The 15,746-nt window shown below is 43.1% G+C and overlaps 1 protein-coding gene across 1 annotated transcript in view; it reads left to right on the forward strand.

The window, feature by feature from the left end:
- The window catches only part of DUSP16 (dual specificity phosphatase 16), an 88,952-nt gene that overhangs the window by 64,032 nt on the left and 9,174 nt on the right, over positions 1–15,746 (forward strand). The window contains exons 4-5 of the mRNA XM_074936272.1: positions 4,812–4,975; positions 13,852–14,011. Of these exons, the coding sequence (XP_074792373.1) occupies positions 4,812–4,975; positions 13,852–14,011 (324 nt within the window). The remainder of the gene's footprint in view (positions 1–4,811; positions 4,976–13,851; positions 14,012–15,746) is intronic.

Below are 15,746 nucleotides of genomic sequence, written 5' to 3' on the forward strand. Positions count from 1 at the left end.
AACATATTAGTCAAAGGACAATGAATCTCTCTTCTCCACAATGGAGATGAAGTAGAGTAAAATAGGAATTATCTGGGATGGGAGCCTAACTAATAGGAACTCTTGAAAACACTGAAACCATGAATGCTTTTCTTTTCTTCCCCCTACTCCAAGTGGATGACTGAATTATTTTCCTCATCCACTCATGGCTGGAACTTGCTGCTGGAGGCTAAGGGTATGTCTACACTGGCAAGTTTCTGGGCCACAAGTTATACCACTTTTATTAACACGCTGGAATTAAACTGCTATTGCGTGTCCACACTGTGCTCCTTGTGACGCTGGAGCGCATCCATGTTAGCAGCTCTTGCAACAGCAAAGACAGCAGTGTATTATGGTAGCTTATGTTGAACTGGCTGCAGGGTGCTTTGGGAAGGGTTTGCAATGCCCCATGGGGCGGGCCCAGCATCACATGATGCAGGTTTCCCAATCCCATTGTTCCATGGGCATCCTACTACATTGCCAGCTGCTTTGCAACTGAAGTGTGTGCGGGGGTGGGTGGGAAGAGTGAGTGTGTGTATGTAGGGGGGAGAGAGACAGTGTGTTTTGAGGGACAGAGTGTGTGTCAGCATGCTGTCTTGTATGTTCAGACAGCGGCAGGAAGCAACCAGTCCTGAGGCGGGGAAGAGGGAAACCCCGACATCAGCAATGGCTGTCAGAAACGGGGGAGGAGCGCATGTCTCCAGGGCAGCCGAGTTCAAAACAATGAGCAGAACGGTCATTTGAAGCATTGTGGCACAGCTCTGGAGGCCAATTACTGCGCAGAAAGCAATCACGTGTCTACACTGGCAATAGAGTGCTGGAGCCTTTGCACAAATAGCCTTATGACTCTCGTTGCGGTGGTTTTTCTGCAGCACTGCAGCTGAGACGTTTCAGCGCACAAAGTGGCTTGGCAGTGTGTACACATGTCTGCAGTTTGAGCGCAAAAAGCTGCTTTACTGCACAGAAACTGGCCGGCGTAGACAAGCCCTAAGGGAATACCATCAATGAAACTCTTCTAATGTAAACCTCTCTTCAGCTGAGCTTGTTACCGGCAAGTCATTTGGCGTAAAGAATAATATTTTGGAGACTAACGTTTAGCGCTCAGTTATTGAAGGCTGATTGATTGAGATCTTTGGCTAATACTCTATTGCTAACATAACAAAAGGGGGACTTCTCTCTGGGTAAAGGGATACATCTGTAAATAGAATTGTTAACCATAGTATTTTGTCCTGCTGAGTTACTTTTGGATTTTGCCAGACATATTTTGCTTTTCAGATACGTAGGAGCTGTTAAGAATGTGACTGCATTGTAAGACACGGAAATGCTTTGAAAATCTAAAATAGATGGGATTTAATTTTTTTATTAAACTAAGGGCCTGGCGGATGTAGAGCGCTGTGAGTTAAACCAGCCCTCAGAGAGCGCAGCAGGGAAAGCGCTGCCGTGTGTTCACACTGTCAGCTGCAAGCGCACTGGCGTGGCCACATTTGCGGCATTGGGAGCGGTGCATTATGGGCAGCTATCCCACAGAGCACTCTTCCCATTCTGACGCTGTGGCTTGTGGGAAGAGGGCGGTGGGTGGGGTGCGGGGCATTCTGGGTCCTGTCCCAACACCCTGTGATGCATCGCTTTGCATCCCAGCAGTCCCTGTGCTTCTGTCCACATTTGGCGCCATCTTTCAACATTTTTTGTACTGCGCGCTGTGGGGATGGATCCTGAACTGCTGAGGAATATGCTGATGGGTCTCACCAACACGTCACGAATAGCAGTCAAGTTACTCCTCAAGCTACTGTAGCTACTGGACACCTGCTCGGGCCCAGAGGGGTTTAAAATAGCCCTGGGAGAGAGCTAGAGCTGGGGCAGGGGAAAAGCTCGGCTGATTGGCAGAGCAGCCGCAGCTGGGGGCCACGCCCCAAACAGACCCAGCGGGCCATATAAAAGCCAGGGAAGCCAGGAACAGAAGAACACTCTCTCTAGCTCTGAGAGGGAGGGACCTGGCTGCAGGGACCTGAATAGAGGACCTAGTTTGGAGCAGGGCTGGGGAAAGGCCAAGGGAGCTGGGGAGCTCTGGCCTAGGAAAGCCCCAGGCTGCAGGCCTGGGAAGGCCTTATTAGGTATGGGGGTTGCAGGGGCAGCCATGGGTAGACAGAAGCAGCAGGTCCAAACCCAACCTTGCCTGTGATGGGTGGCTCATACTGCAGTCTGCCCCAGGGAGCGGGGGCTAGCTGGTGACTGGCAGGAGCCTACGACTGAGGCGAGGTAGGGATAGTGGGTGGGGGGTTCCCCTGGGAGGGGGAGACCCAGAATTGTGAGGGTACTGCCAGGGGGCAGCACCCAGTTAAAGGGGCACTGGGGTCCTGGGAGGGACACAGGAGCCAGCAGCAAGGCGAGACACCAGCTGACGGAGGGCGCTCTAGAGGCTGGAATGCTAATTCCCTGAGATGACCAGCAGGAGGTGCCGCCGGTGTGTCCGCGCCCAGTTACACTACAAACTGATAGTGAGGAGTCCGACAATGATGTCGACTCACATAACGCATATGACACAAGATTGCTTGTGGCATTGACGGACATGCTCACCGCCGTGGAACGCCACTTTTGGGCTCGGGAAACAAGCACTGAGTGGTGGGATCACATCGTCATGCAAGTCTGGGATGAGGAGCAGGGGCTGCAGAACTTTCGGATGAGAAAAGCCACTTTCATGGGACTGTGTGAGGAACTCACCCCCACCCTGCGGCACGAGGTCACGAGATTGAGAGCTGCCCTGACGGTGGAGAAGTGGGTGGCTATTGCAATCTGGAAGCTGGCAACTCCAGACAGCTACTGATCGGTCGCTAACCAGTTTGGAGTGGGGAAGTCAGCCGTTGGAATCGTGTTGATGCAAGTTTGCAGGGCCATTAATCGCATCCTGCTCAGAAGAACCTTGACTCCGGGTAATGTGCAGGACATTGTGGCTGGCTTTGCACAAATGGGTTTCCCTAACTGCAGAGGGGCAATAGATGGCACGCATATTCCAAGTGTGGATGCGTCATGAGTTAGGGCACCCGGGGCTGCTTTAATGCGCTCTAACTCGCAAGTGTAGCCATGCCCTAAATTTTGGTAAAAGATGTCAGATCTGCCAGCAGTAGAGACTCAATTCCTATATATCCAGAGAACAGATACAACTCAGACAGTGGCAGGACAAGCTTTTTGTCAAAAACAGTATAATTTTGTGAATTACTTTATTTTGTTGTTACCTGTTACTGCAGTTTGTAGTGTTTGGTAAATTTTGCATATTAATACTCTATTTTCTTGATACAAAGGATTTAGGGGCATTTATAATTATAATCTGTTTAGGATTTTCTCTCTACTTTCCCTACTTGTAATTCTGCATGTTATAAGATCCCATGGGGAGAGAACTGGAGACTCTTATCTTGATTTGTATCATACTTGCTGTCTAATTTTGAATAGCATTGGCAAATAAACATATGCACTGAATAAGTGGCTGGGTACTTTTTAATGGTAATATGTAAATTGTTCATGAGGCATGAGAGTAAAAAGCCCATGCTTTAGTTTAATTTGGTTTCTAGCATGCTAGCTAGCCAGATTTTGCTAGCACATGTTTGCCAACAACTATGTTGAATCATGATTTTTAAACTCTGTAAGGCCAGTGCAGATGGAGCATATAGCGTGGCTTTTTAACACTAACACAGTTCTCAGGGGAAACCTGTCCACACAGGAGAAAGGAATCAATCTTGAACTGTGCTTATATGTTTGTGGCTAACCGTCTTAACCTTTGTCTGCACTAGCATTTATCTTCGTATTTCCTACCAGCAGAGCTACATTAATGGTGGGAATGCTAGTGTAGACAGGTCAGTGGTAACCTCGGGGATTTTAGTCCTAGCGTCAGATCTTCTTTGAGCAGACTTAAACAATACTGTGGCTAAAACACTAGCAGCCAGTCTATACATGTGATAATGCAATGAGGGGAAAACTTCAATAAAAATACTAGGATAACCATAATGTGAAGAGAATCTAAAGCATTAACCAGAATGATTGAGGGACCACTTATTCAAGATTCGTGTTACTTTTACTGACCAGCTGCCAGGAGAATCCCAGAATCTAGATTTTTATTTTTTCTTTTTCTTCCTTTTTTTTTTTTTTTTTTTTTTTTTTTTTAAGACTGAAGTTTCTACTTGTTGCAGCTTTGAAACGTGAGGTCTACAGGGAGACTGGCTGAATTTTTTTGTTGGGGCACAAGGCTAGGATGACGAAAAATTCTGCAGTCAGTGTTCATTCAGCTCACAATGCATTTTAACACTTTTAAAAACCCTGTACTGATGACACATTCTTCTCCTTTCCATTGCTGTGACAGCGATTGCAGTGAATTATTAAAGCCTTGGCTCAAGGGGAAAGGGACAATGTCATTGCTAATTCTAAGTGATCGGATATCTTGGAGGGGGGTTGTTGTCTCCATTCCACAAGTAAATATTGAGAGGTACCTCAAGTTTTTGAGGTAATGAAGAGAAGAAACATTTCAGGCTTCTTTTAGATCGTTATATCATTGGTGGGGGGCATATGAAGCAAGACTCTGTGCTGGATTACATACGGAACTTGGCAGTCACAGCGGCTCTGGCAAAGACGCACAGGCAGCTCTATCAACTTGCTTCTCTAGGGTTTTCCAGCTGCATCCCATCACCGCTTCCCACCCCCAGAATAATTTTTTGTGTTTGATATTGGGGGTACGCTAAAATACTTTTACATGGCTTTGTCTTACACTCTCCCCACTGCACTGAAACTCAGGTTTTTGCTTTTCTTAGGTGGGTTTGCTGAATTCTCCAGCTGTTTCCCTGGCCTCTGTGAAGGAAAATCTGTTCTAGTCCCTACTTGTATTTCTCAACCTTGCTTACCTGTCTCCAACATTGGTCCAACCAGAATCCTGCCTCATCTTTACCTTGGTTGCCAGCGAGATGTCCTCAACAAGGTGGGTACTTTGAAATTATTACTTACGGCCATGGATGTGTAGTTTTCAGGAGTGGAAAGAGTTGCTTAAAAAGAAAACAAAAAAATATACAGATCACGCTTTCTGAAATAATTGCGTCTCAGTTTTTTTTGTGAGTGCATTGTGATGTTGCAGCAGTAGAAATGCAAAACACCTAGAGTAAATGCAACTGACAGCCTTGTGTGGCTTAACCTCAATCAGCTATGTAATACCTACTTCAGCAATCTACCAACCAATGGGAAATTTAATAATCTCTCACTGCAGAAGTTGAACAGGCTTCATGTGTGGCTCCAACTAGTTCTTCTGGCAAACATACAAGTTATGAACACAAGTGTACTGATGGCAACTACAGGACAAAAAAAAATGTGTTATTTCATGTATTTTCTATAAGTACTAGGAAAAATCTGTTTGAAACACTGGGCATCTTGTAAGGAGATATTACTGCGCATATCTTTCTTTAAAGTCACCTTTATAAAATATACAGTCTTGGACAGTCCATTGGGCCTTTTAAATTCATCCGTACTATAGCACTGTAATCATGGTAAAACACTGATCACAGGTATAAATAAGGTTAATAGACCGCTGTTCCTTTGCTGCTTTCCTAAAATCAGCAGCCCTGCAGTGTCTTTAAAATAGCCAATTACACCTTCTGTTGGGGAACTAAATGATGATCTTGCAGTGGGGCAGGCTCATCATTTCTCTGAAAGCTTCCTGGTTTGAGCATTGGCCTGCTAAACCCAGGGTTGTGAGTTCAATCTTTGAGGGGGCCATTTAGGGATCTGGGGCAAAAATTGGGGATTGGCCCTGCTTTGAGCAGGGGGTTGGGTTAGATGACCTCTTGAGGTCCCTTCCAACCCTGATATTCTATGATTCCTCAATATCTAATTTCTATTGCCCTGTGTGTATACATCAACTATCTACATGCCTGGCTCATGCGTCAGCCCTCCTGTCACCTCACCAGGTAATCACTTTTTTTTAATGTTGAAATGAAGGGGGGGGGGGAACCTTCCCTCTTTCTCAAAATTCCAGTTTATTCCCATTTGACAGCTGCTGTTTACAAGGTGTTTAAATACTGAGCTGTGAGAACTATCTAAGACCCACATAAGGTTCCTCCACCCCCACCCCACAACATGTTAGTTCTTCACCCAAGTAGGGAATGTCCGGTTTCATATGCATATGTAAAAACTTGTGTGTGAAGACATTTCTTGTTCCAGTCTCAACAGGCTTGTAATTCTATCACATTCAGATCCCTTTACCATAATTAGATTCTTTCCAGTTCCTTCTGTTTCTCTCTGCTTTCCAGTCTGTTTTTAATAAGGTATTGTTCATGGCTTTTTAGATCCATTATTTTAATGGCGTCCTTGCAGTACAGGCAATTTACTAGACACTTTTTTCCACAGCACATAAAGAAAGCAGCCAGTATGGAGGTTAGTCCATGGCGATTACATTCACTTCAGATATTTCTTTTAAAACTTGCACATATTTTACTGTGCAACAAGCCAGCAGTTTAGACCCGACTTATTTTTGGTGGATGTCCGAGCAATTTATCATTTTTCTTAGCGTGTATATTCTTAGTGGCCCCAGGACAGTACAAATCAAAGATTTTTCTTTTCTCCCTTGCCACAAACCCATAGAACGTCTCCAAGAAACTTTATTTTCTATTCTGATTATTTTAAATACACAATGCTATTCTCATCCCCAAGGAGGGTCATGTCCAGGGTCATGACAAAGTCCAGCTGAGCAGCCCCCATCAGGTTCCTGATCAAGGTCCCTGCATTCAGGATGAGGGACAGAACTCTTGCTCTCATGTTATCCATCTGGTTCTGAGGCACTAAATGTTTGCCATTTGTTATGCCTATAGTGGCCCCTAGCCAGTGAATAATCCTGGAGGGGAACAAAGAAGCTCCTCTCCACACTTACAATAATTTAATGCCTGTAAAGGGAGGAGAGCACTTGCACAGTTGTTCTATGTGTAATCTTCAAGGACAAAGCTTGGGTTAACTTTGGTGAGAAATGGGTATGGGGGAAGGGGAGTGAATCCTGTCAGAGTGGAGGGGTTGCTATAACCACAGTGGCTGTCTGTGGGGGCCCTGGATGGCTCTTTTTTTGTTCAGCAGAAGCAGGGGACTGCGCAATGAGAATTTCTGATCTTGATGTAAAGGTATGTGGCCGCTATATTGATCAGTCCTTCAGTTGTCCATGACTACAGCGAGAGTGGGACCCTAGAATTCCATCAAATCCTGCATTTCTCCATCTATCTGTTGAGGGAATTCATGTCTAAAATCACTATCCACTTTCCATTTCCTTTGGAGAGTCACATAAAAGGTAGAATAAAGTCTACAGAATCTCTCTCCCCCACAGTTGGTTCTTCTGTCCCAGTCCTGGACAGATTATTAATTTCTTCATTTATCAGTTTGCTAGAAGTTCTAGCAGAAACTAGGAACCTGTCTTTTGGGTTTCTTATCAGGTCCAGGGAAAAGCTGCATCTTATGATCTCAGACCTATTTATCCATCATACTTTTTCTTTCTCTCTCTCTCTGAACAAAAGGTGGAAGCCTCCTTTTGTGAGCTAGGCATCTCTGACGGGGCTTACACTGCAGTAAGTAGGTAGTTTTTAAGGGTATTGATGGCCCTTGGATGCTTATTGTTCTGGTGACTTGCCTCTTCTGACAAGTCTATACATGGCTTTCACCTTGAATATCTGTAGTCTTTTCTGCCTTGTCTATGTAGCTGTGAGAGCAAAAGGAAGATCTCTACCTCTGGAATCCCATTGGCACCTTCCCAGGTGATTTAGCAGCAGAAAGAGACTTTCCTTCTCTGTGGTGGGAGATGCCAACAGCCTTCATTTAGCTTTCCTGAGAACCTCAGTTTTCTGGCAGTCTGCTAGCACCAACTGTGAGGGACACGTGAGGTACTACATTCCAGTGAAGAGGTTAGAAGAGGGCTCACAGTGATAAGAACCTCCAGTGCTTGACCGTGCCTAGATCAAAGGACCACTTTCACCGCCTCTGTAGTGCCAGGATATGACTGTTGAGAGAATGCTTATAGGGAGAGCAATCTAGAAGAGATGGATCATTTTAAAAAAATGTTCCAAGTGGATGAAAGTGAGGACTCTCTGCTGGAAGGAAGGAAGGGAACCAAACTTAGTGACAAGTGGCAGAAGAACTTTCTCTGAGGCAGCCATTAGGATTGCATGCCCCTGACTGACTGCTTGGCTTCTGTCTCTGCTGCTTAGGATAAGATACGCTTCTTGTTCATGTTTTTAAATTATGGAAAGTGCAATAAAGTGTATGGGCAATTCTGCAGAAAAATTCTATAAAATTCACAGATCTCTATTGTCCTTGCTTTTGCCTTCTGAGTGCTCTCTGATCATCGATTGTGTTGTGAGCAATCCTAACCAGACCAACTGATCTCCATATCACCGAAACTTATCCAAAATATTCTGCAAAATGAATTATAAATCTGCCATAAGATTCAGCAGTGGATATTGGAGCCTGTAGATGATTCAGTCTAGTTTATGGGGCTGGAGGAGTCTCTGACACATCACTTGGCAAGCTTGCTGAGTGTTGTCCTCTGCAGTCTTATGTGAGACTCCTGGGAGAAACAAAACCATTTTATCCTGTTGCAGAAGTTTTTGTATCTTGCAATCTGAAGTTACCAATAATCCCCAACCTAGACCAATTAAAAACAATATTCACAATGTTTCTGATTCATATGTATAGTTGGTATATAGCATCACTTAGGAAAAGGTAAGGCACGCAGAAATGTGTGGTTTCAGTTTTTGTTAGTCATCAAAATTTGCAACTTCTTTACAAAGTCCTAGGGATTCTTTACATGTTCACTTTATTGACTTAAAATATTTGTTTAAAGAAATTGTAAAGAGAACACCTATTTCTGTTTTAGGATTTTATATTGGATAGCTTTTTAGTATTTAAATTTAGAAATAGGTACAAAGTTCAGAAATGCTTTTTGTGGACCCATTATGAATTTAGTACTTGAGCCCTGGCACTGGAAATATTTAGGCATTTAACTTTTTGATGGGTCTACCCATATGAGTAATCAGTCAGACTGCACATGCAAGCAAAGTTGGGTATAAATGTTTGTAAAGTCAGGCTCTTATTAACCATTTATACTATGAACTTTCTGTATTTTTGGATAATGAAAATTGATGAGTCAGTTCCACTTTCTGGGTCTCAAAACATTTAAGACAAAGTTGAGTATTTGCAAAAATGTTACAAGGGAGTATTTAGATCCAAACACTCTGTTTTTGTTGATCTTAAAATTTTGTGTAAGGACACAACCTACATTTTGGGCATACGCTTACCTGACTGTGTCCCTTTTAAAGGATGGCATATAACGTACAAGTTTTTTATAGTCAGTGTTTTCAGGTGTAGGCAAGAGTTGTTCAGGCTCATGTATATTTCATGAGCACATTTTACACAAGTTACTGTAAAACCTTTTGCTTTGCTCCTTACAAAACTATTTTGTTTTTCTAGACCTGGCTTTTGTGTCCTGGAAAAATATGGCATTTTTGGGTAGTCATTAATTTTAAGATTAAACAAGTCGCAAAATGTAAATAACTTGATAAAAGAGCATTTACCTCCTTTTCACATAGTTGTTAGCATTAGGATTTCTGGATCTTCCTCCCGTCATAATTCATTTCTTCCTCTTGGGTGCCTTACAGTGAAGTCACTGTTCTGGTTATTACATTATAGTCTGCAGCTCTGTGAATGATTTTATATCCCAAACACAAGGAATCATAACTTCTTTCTTTAGGCCTAGTCCCAAAGATGAGCACTAACTCTTTTTTACTCAAACACACACAGGCTTGGAATATGCTGTTTTATGCCATCCTCTCCATTCCAATTTACATAATCAGTTCCTCACCAAAAATCTTTGTTTGCGTTGAGGTTCTTAGAGCGAGTGGCCCACCAGCACCATATGAAAAAGCTAAGAAAGAAGCCATTCAATGCCCCATCTACATTCACTCATCTGTTCTCCTTCCACAGCTCATATATCTCCTCCCTCATCCTGAACAAACAGTCTCAAACTCCAGCAATGGTTGTTGGCAATAAGTTTGGGGTTTTTTTCCCCTGGTGGGCTTTCATAAATTACATTGAGCGTGGTTCTGCCTGTGATTTTTGTACAGGCTTGTGAAAATGAGGTACACTGTCAAACTGCAAATGGCAGCAGCGTTCCTGTAACATTTAGGAGAACTTACGTGAGTTGGCGATCTGTATTATTTTTAGTGATCTAAATTTGGTTATTGATTTGGTTTTTTTTATAGTATTCACACACAGATTTCTACATTGTTACACTGTATTTATGGCCAGAGTTAAGGCTCCATATTGGTTATTCAGGATGAGTTTGGAGATATGTGAACTGTGCGTGGTTTAACCTTTTTTATTTTTTAGCATTTGCATTGATGGGAGTCAAGCAACCTTTGACTCAAACTTAAAAATATTGCGCCCACCCCCACCAAACCCCATTCCCAACCCATGCCACTTTCTGTGCACAGCTCAGATTAGCCCCTACATTCCTTCCATATTCAGATTTAAACATTTGCGTATCAATATGTAGTAGCTAAATGTGATATAATGGGGAGTGGGGGAGCATGTTGCAGAGTGGTGCTGTAGAAGATATGCGGGAAGCAGGATTGGGGAGGAGGGGTGCAGAGCCTGTGTGTGATGGAGAGAAATTAGAATTGGGGCTTGGCCTGTGAGGGGGGTGGGGAGGAGAGAGAAGCTGTGCTGTGAATTGAACTCCTATGGAGGTGGTGGTAGCAACTCTATGGTTAGGGTAGCATTGAGCTTGGCACTCACATCAGAACTAAAATGCCTGTTTCATGTTGGAATGACTGAAGTATCTTCCAGATTTGGCACAGTAACTCTTCAGAGGACAAATGACTTTTCTGTGTGTGTTTTAAGCAAACTATTTATTGACTCTTGTAGAGGAAACATTTATAAATGCTCCCTGTTAAAAACATTGTGCTGTATTCCTCATTTCTCTAGGTCCCTGGCTATACAAGATTCTCAAATATAGTAGTAAAGAGGGTTGTATGATCAATAGTTAAAGTGTGCAACTTGCCAAATATGTGTTTGTGTTCTGTTAATCCCTAAGTAGTTATATCCTTATACTGTGCCAAAAAATACACACACACACACACACACACACACACACACACACACACGCACACTTACTACTGCCAAACTGATTTTTTTTAAAAATAGAACTGGGTACGCAAACAGGAAAAGGGAGAAATAAATTTAATGGACAAAAGATCAAGTCTGCAGACATCTTAAGAGCCAGCTGTTTGGGAAGATATAATAATGGAGAGGTGGAGGCACTAATTGCTGTAAACTGTATATTTTTAAAATATTTAAATTGCTCAAACCAACATTTTTCTTACTGAGTGTGCTTACATGTAAATCCCAGCCTTAATGTGACAGCAGTATCAATTATTTTTAAACAAATATAAAGCTGTGCAGCAATTAGTTTCACACCCACACACACACACACACACACCCCCACACACACACCCCCAATCTACCTTTACTATTGCATTTTTCCCATACTGAGGGCTGTTAAGGAGGTATGTGCCTAGACCTGAATTTCAGTAGAAGCTCAGTGCCTAATTCCCCTAGGGTCCTTTTGAAAATCCCAGCTGGAAGGGTTTGAATGTGCTTATAAGTGCATTGCTCATCACTGTTCTTTGGAGAATATACATCCTGCAGCAGAGAGCTTGCACAAGTCCTGAAGCCCCACTTACAACTCATGTTTAGGCTGAATTTTACCCACTGAGTACAGCAAGCCAAAATGGGGGGAAACTTTCTCTTTAGCTCAAACTCTTGCACCTCTAGCCTCCAGACAGTTCTGTTGGAATAAGATGAGTGCATCTCACACACACACTTTCCCTCTCTGACGTCCCCCCTCCCCCCCGCCCCTGCACCTCTCTTCAAATCTGGTCATGTGCCAGATGTCTTTTGCGTAAGGCCCAGTCCAGTTGGTAAGCAGTCTCAGAGCATGCCTGATTGGGCCCTGCAGGTGAGATAGGTGTGAGACCGCCTACTTTGAAATCCCCTGGGGTTTAGGCATGAGCTAGAGCACCAAGCAGCTCAGCAGCATCAGGATTTAGGCAGGCTTGCACAGGCCCACCAGCAAAAACTTAGGTGCATGGCGACTTTAAGTGCCTACAGGTTAGGCAGCAGCTGAATGGGAGTTTTGAGGATCTTAGTGCTTGGACTTGGGTGCTTAAGTCCCTTTGTGAATCTAGCTGTGAGTGACTTGCCCAAGCTCACAAAAGAAGTCTGCGGCAAAGCCAGGAAGCTAGGATGAAGAAGCCCCGATTCTGACAGATGTTGGGGAAAATGAATTCCAAATCAGGACCTTTAGCTCTTCACTAACCAGGATAGACTGATTTACCTCTGTGTCCGGAAGTATGATTTATATGCAGAACCTACCTTCATACAACTCTCAGAAGCCAGAGATATGCCAATCGGGGAGGTGGTTAACTTACTGCTTGGTGATGAAAGTGTTTGTTCGTTCGTTCTAGCGGGGATGTTCTCACTTGCCATTATTAAGGCTAAGATTTTGTCATGGTTATTTTTAGTTAGTCACGGACAGGTCACAGGCAATAAACAAAAATTCACTGAAGCCGTGACCTGTCTGTGACTTCTGCTCCTGCGGCTCCATGGTTTCTCCCACCACTGTGGTGGCTGGGAGCTATGGGGGGCCCCCTCCGCCCGCGGCAGCGGGAAGCTGCAGGGTCACCATATTTCCCAAAGAGAAAATGGGACACCCCCAGCCACTCGCCTGAGGCATCCCCCTCTCCCCCACCCCCATCCCCGCGCAAGGCTGTTGGCCGTGGCTGAAACCCCCAGGAGGGCCCTCAGGAGTCTGTCACCTGTCGCTGGAACTTTGCAGGGGGCCCCCTGTTGATGCAACCTTGTCAGGGCCCTGCTGGTTGACAGCCCCAGAGTCCCACAGCCCCTGGGGCTGAAGCAGAAAATGTCACGGAGGTCTCTGGAAATCACAGATTCTGTGACTTCCGTGACCTCCATGACAGACATAGCCTTAGCCATTATCCATGCAAAAATGCAGAGAATACTGACTGCAATAACAAAAAGCTGGAATTGCTAATAAGTTACATGCATTTTAGGGATCATTCTTCTATTGCATTAGCAGTATGGGAGCTATCAGATTCATTTCACACTTTTCAGTGACCCCTCTTTTATACACTCTCAGTGAGGGCAACTTTATTCTGTGACGGATAACCCAGAACTACATATGTGGTAAGTAAGCCTGTTAATACTGGACATGTTGAGAGGGCCAGTTCTGTTGCCACCAAATGAACATATATTTTAACAAAAGTGGCAGTGAATTCCACCTCTCCTATTAACAACACGTTACACTTGAGAACGGGAAGTGTCCCCCCTCCTTTTTTTGTAAGTCTCCCCGATGAGTACGTAGTCATTCCATCCATTTAAGTGTGTCTTGAGAGTTCAGGTGGATTTTAGCAAGATAATCCAACACATAGAAATTTTGCCAGAAGCTGGGAATGGATGACAGAGGATGGATCACTTGATGATTGTCTGTTCTTTTCAATCCCTCTGAAGCACCTGGCATTGGCTACTGGTCAGAAGACCAGATACTAGGCTAGATGGACCTTTGGTCTGACCCAGTATGGCCGTTCTTATGTCTAACATACAGTTAGAATTATGCAAATAAGAATTCTGATCTAGCTTCCAGTTAAGTAACATTCCAAGTAGGCTCAGGTTTACTTTTATTTGCTTAATTTTCTTACCTTGCAGAGATAGGGCTGTATTTTTTTTCACTCTTGATCTTTGTCTCTTTTATAGGAGCTGATGCAGCAGAATGCTATTGGTTATGTATTAAATGCAAGCAATACCTGTCCAAAGCCTGACTTTATCCCAGAGTCCCATTTCTTGAGAGTACCTGTGAATGACAGCTTCTGCGAGAAAATTTTGCCTTGGTTAGACAAATCAGTTGATTTTATTGGTAAGATGAGATAACAGTTGTATGCTAATTATGCCATTTTTTTAAAAAAGAGTTTTTATCCATTTTAATTCTTTGATTTTTTTTTTTTGCTAAGTTTCTCGTCTTTTATTATGAGAAAGTAACCAGAAGCACCTGATCTACCTTCCATATTGCAATTGTCATTTTATATACCAGTCTTGTGTCCCTACTCATACATCTCCTCTCTAAACTCAACATTCCCAAACCTTCAACTTCTGCTCCAGCTCAGGTCTCTGTCTCTAATTTACATTCTCATCTATCTGTGAACCCCTTTCATTTCTGCTGTACTTATTTTGAGATAGAATGAGTAGATCTGAACATGCTATTCAGAAACCATCATCTTTATATAATAGCACAATAATATTTTCATTATTTTTGTTCATTCTCTATGTATACGGACATTTTGCTTATTTGGCGGGGGGAGGGGGGGAGCAGTGCTACACACGGACTAGATGGTTTTTATGGAGTTGACATCGAAGACTTGCTCCTGCCTGGTTACAGTGACTTTAAAACGTTGTTGGCTTTTGAAGTAGTTCAGTTGCATTTATCAGCATAAAAGGCAATGCCACATACAGGAAGGAAATTACATGTATAAATATAGGTGTGCATGTGTGTTTAAAATATATGCAACCATTCTGCCATCAGAAAACGTTAGTTAGCTGGTAATCTTTGGAATAAGTAATGCTGTACCCTCCCTACATGGTCTCCCTGTTGGCTAGGAAACGGCCTGCCTCTCTACATCACACTAACAGTTAAGAAATCAGCAAAGGTACTTCTGCTGACAATTTGTAGAGGGGATTTTGAAGGTCCTGGAAGCAGTAAGAGCATCAGCACATACCATAGCAGTGCCATAAAAAGGGAAGTAGAGTCAAGTGCCAATCGCAGATTCCTGCTGAACACACATGTAGCATTACGTAAATGTCAGGTGTGAACAAAACTCTGCCATAATCTTTCTTAAAGGGAAATGGGTCAAATTTGGCTTCAGATTCAGCATTTTGTAAAAATAAGCTTATCCAAAAGCTAAGAAACGTAACCACAAAGTTTATGTACAATTGGACGGAAGGCTTTTAACAAATAAACAATTTTATAGTGACTTAGCAACAGCATTGTAAGGTTTTCATTCTCCAGCACAGATTAAACAGACAGTTGACACCGACTTATCTTTTGCATATGTCTTAGCCTAGATCATAGAATTTCCCCCGGTCACATACTGTGTGATGTAACTAAAATTTTTAAATCATTGCTCTAAGTATGAGTTCAGTATAAATGTAAATTTTGGCTTCAGAGGAAACGGAAAGATTAAAGGTTTGGGCTCCCCTCTTTTCCCTTCTCTTGTATCATGTCCTCCCTGATCCAAAACAAAGGTGTACGTGTGTGTGTGTTTGTAAATGTTACAGGTTTCCTTTTAAAAAAAAAAAAAAAAAAAAAAAAAAAAAATCTGCATGAAGATCTTGAACTTTCCAACACATTAATGATTAAGCTTCCATTGAGTTCATTGGGTGCAGGATCAGGCTACAACAAAGCTGCTGCTCCATCCGTGGGGTTTTTTTTGTTTTTTAAGGAGAGGGTGTTGTGTTTAGAGCAAGAGAGCTGCACTTTCGGGTCCTGTTCTCAGCTTTGACATTGACCCACCACATGAACGTGGGCAAATCATTTAATTTGTGTTACATTTTATTCCTATACAAAATGGGAACAAATCCCCCCCGGTCAGGATTAT

This window comes from Natator depressus, chromosome 1 (assembly GCF_965152275.1).
Source record: "Natator depressus isolate rNatDep1 chromosome 1, rNatDep2.hap1, whole genome shotgun sequence".
In the NCBI taxonomy this organism is placed as follows: Eukaryota; Metazoa; Chordata; order Testudines; family Cheloniidae; genus Natator; species Natator depressus.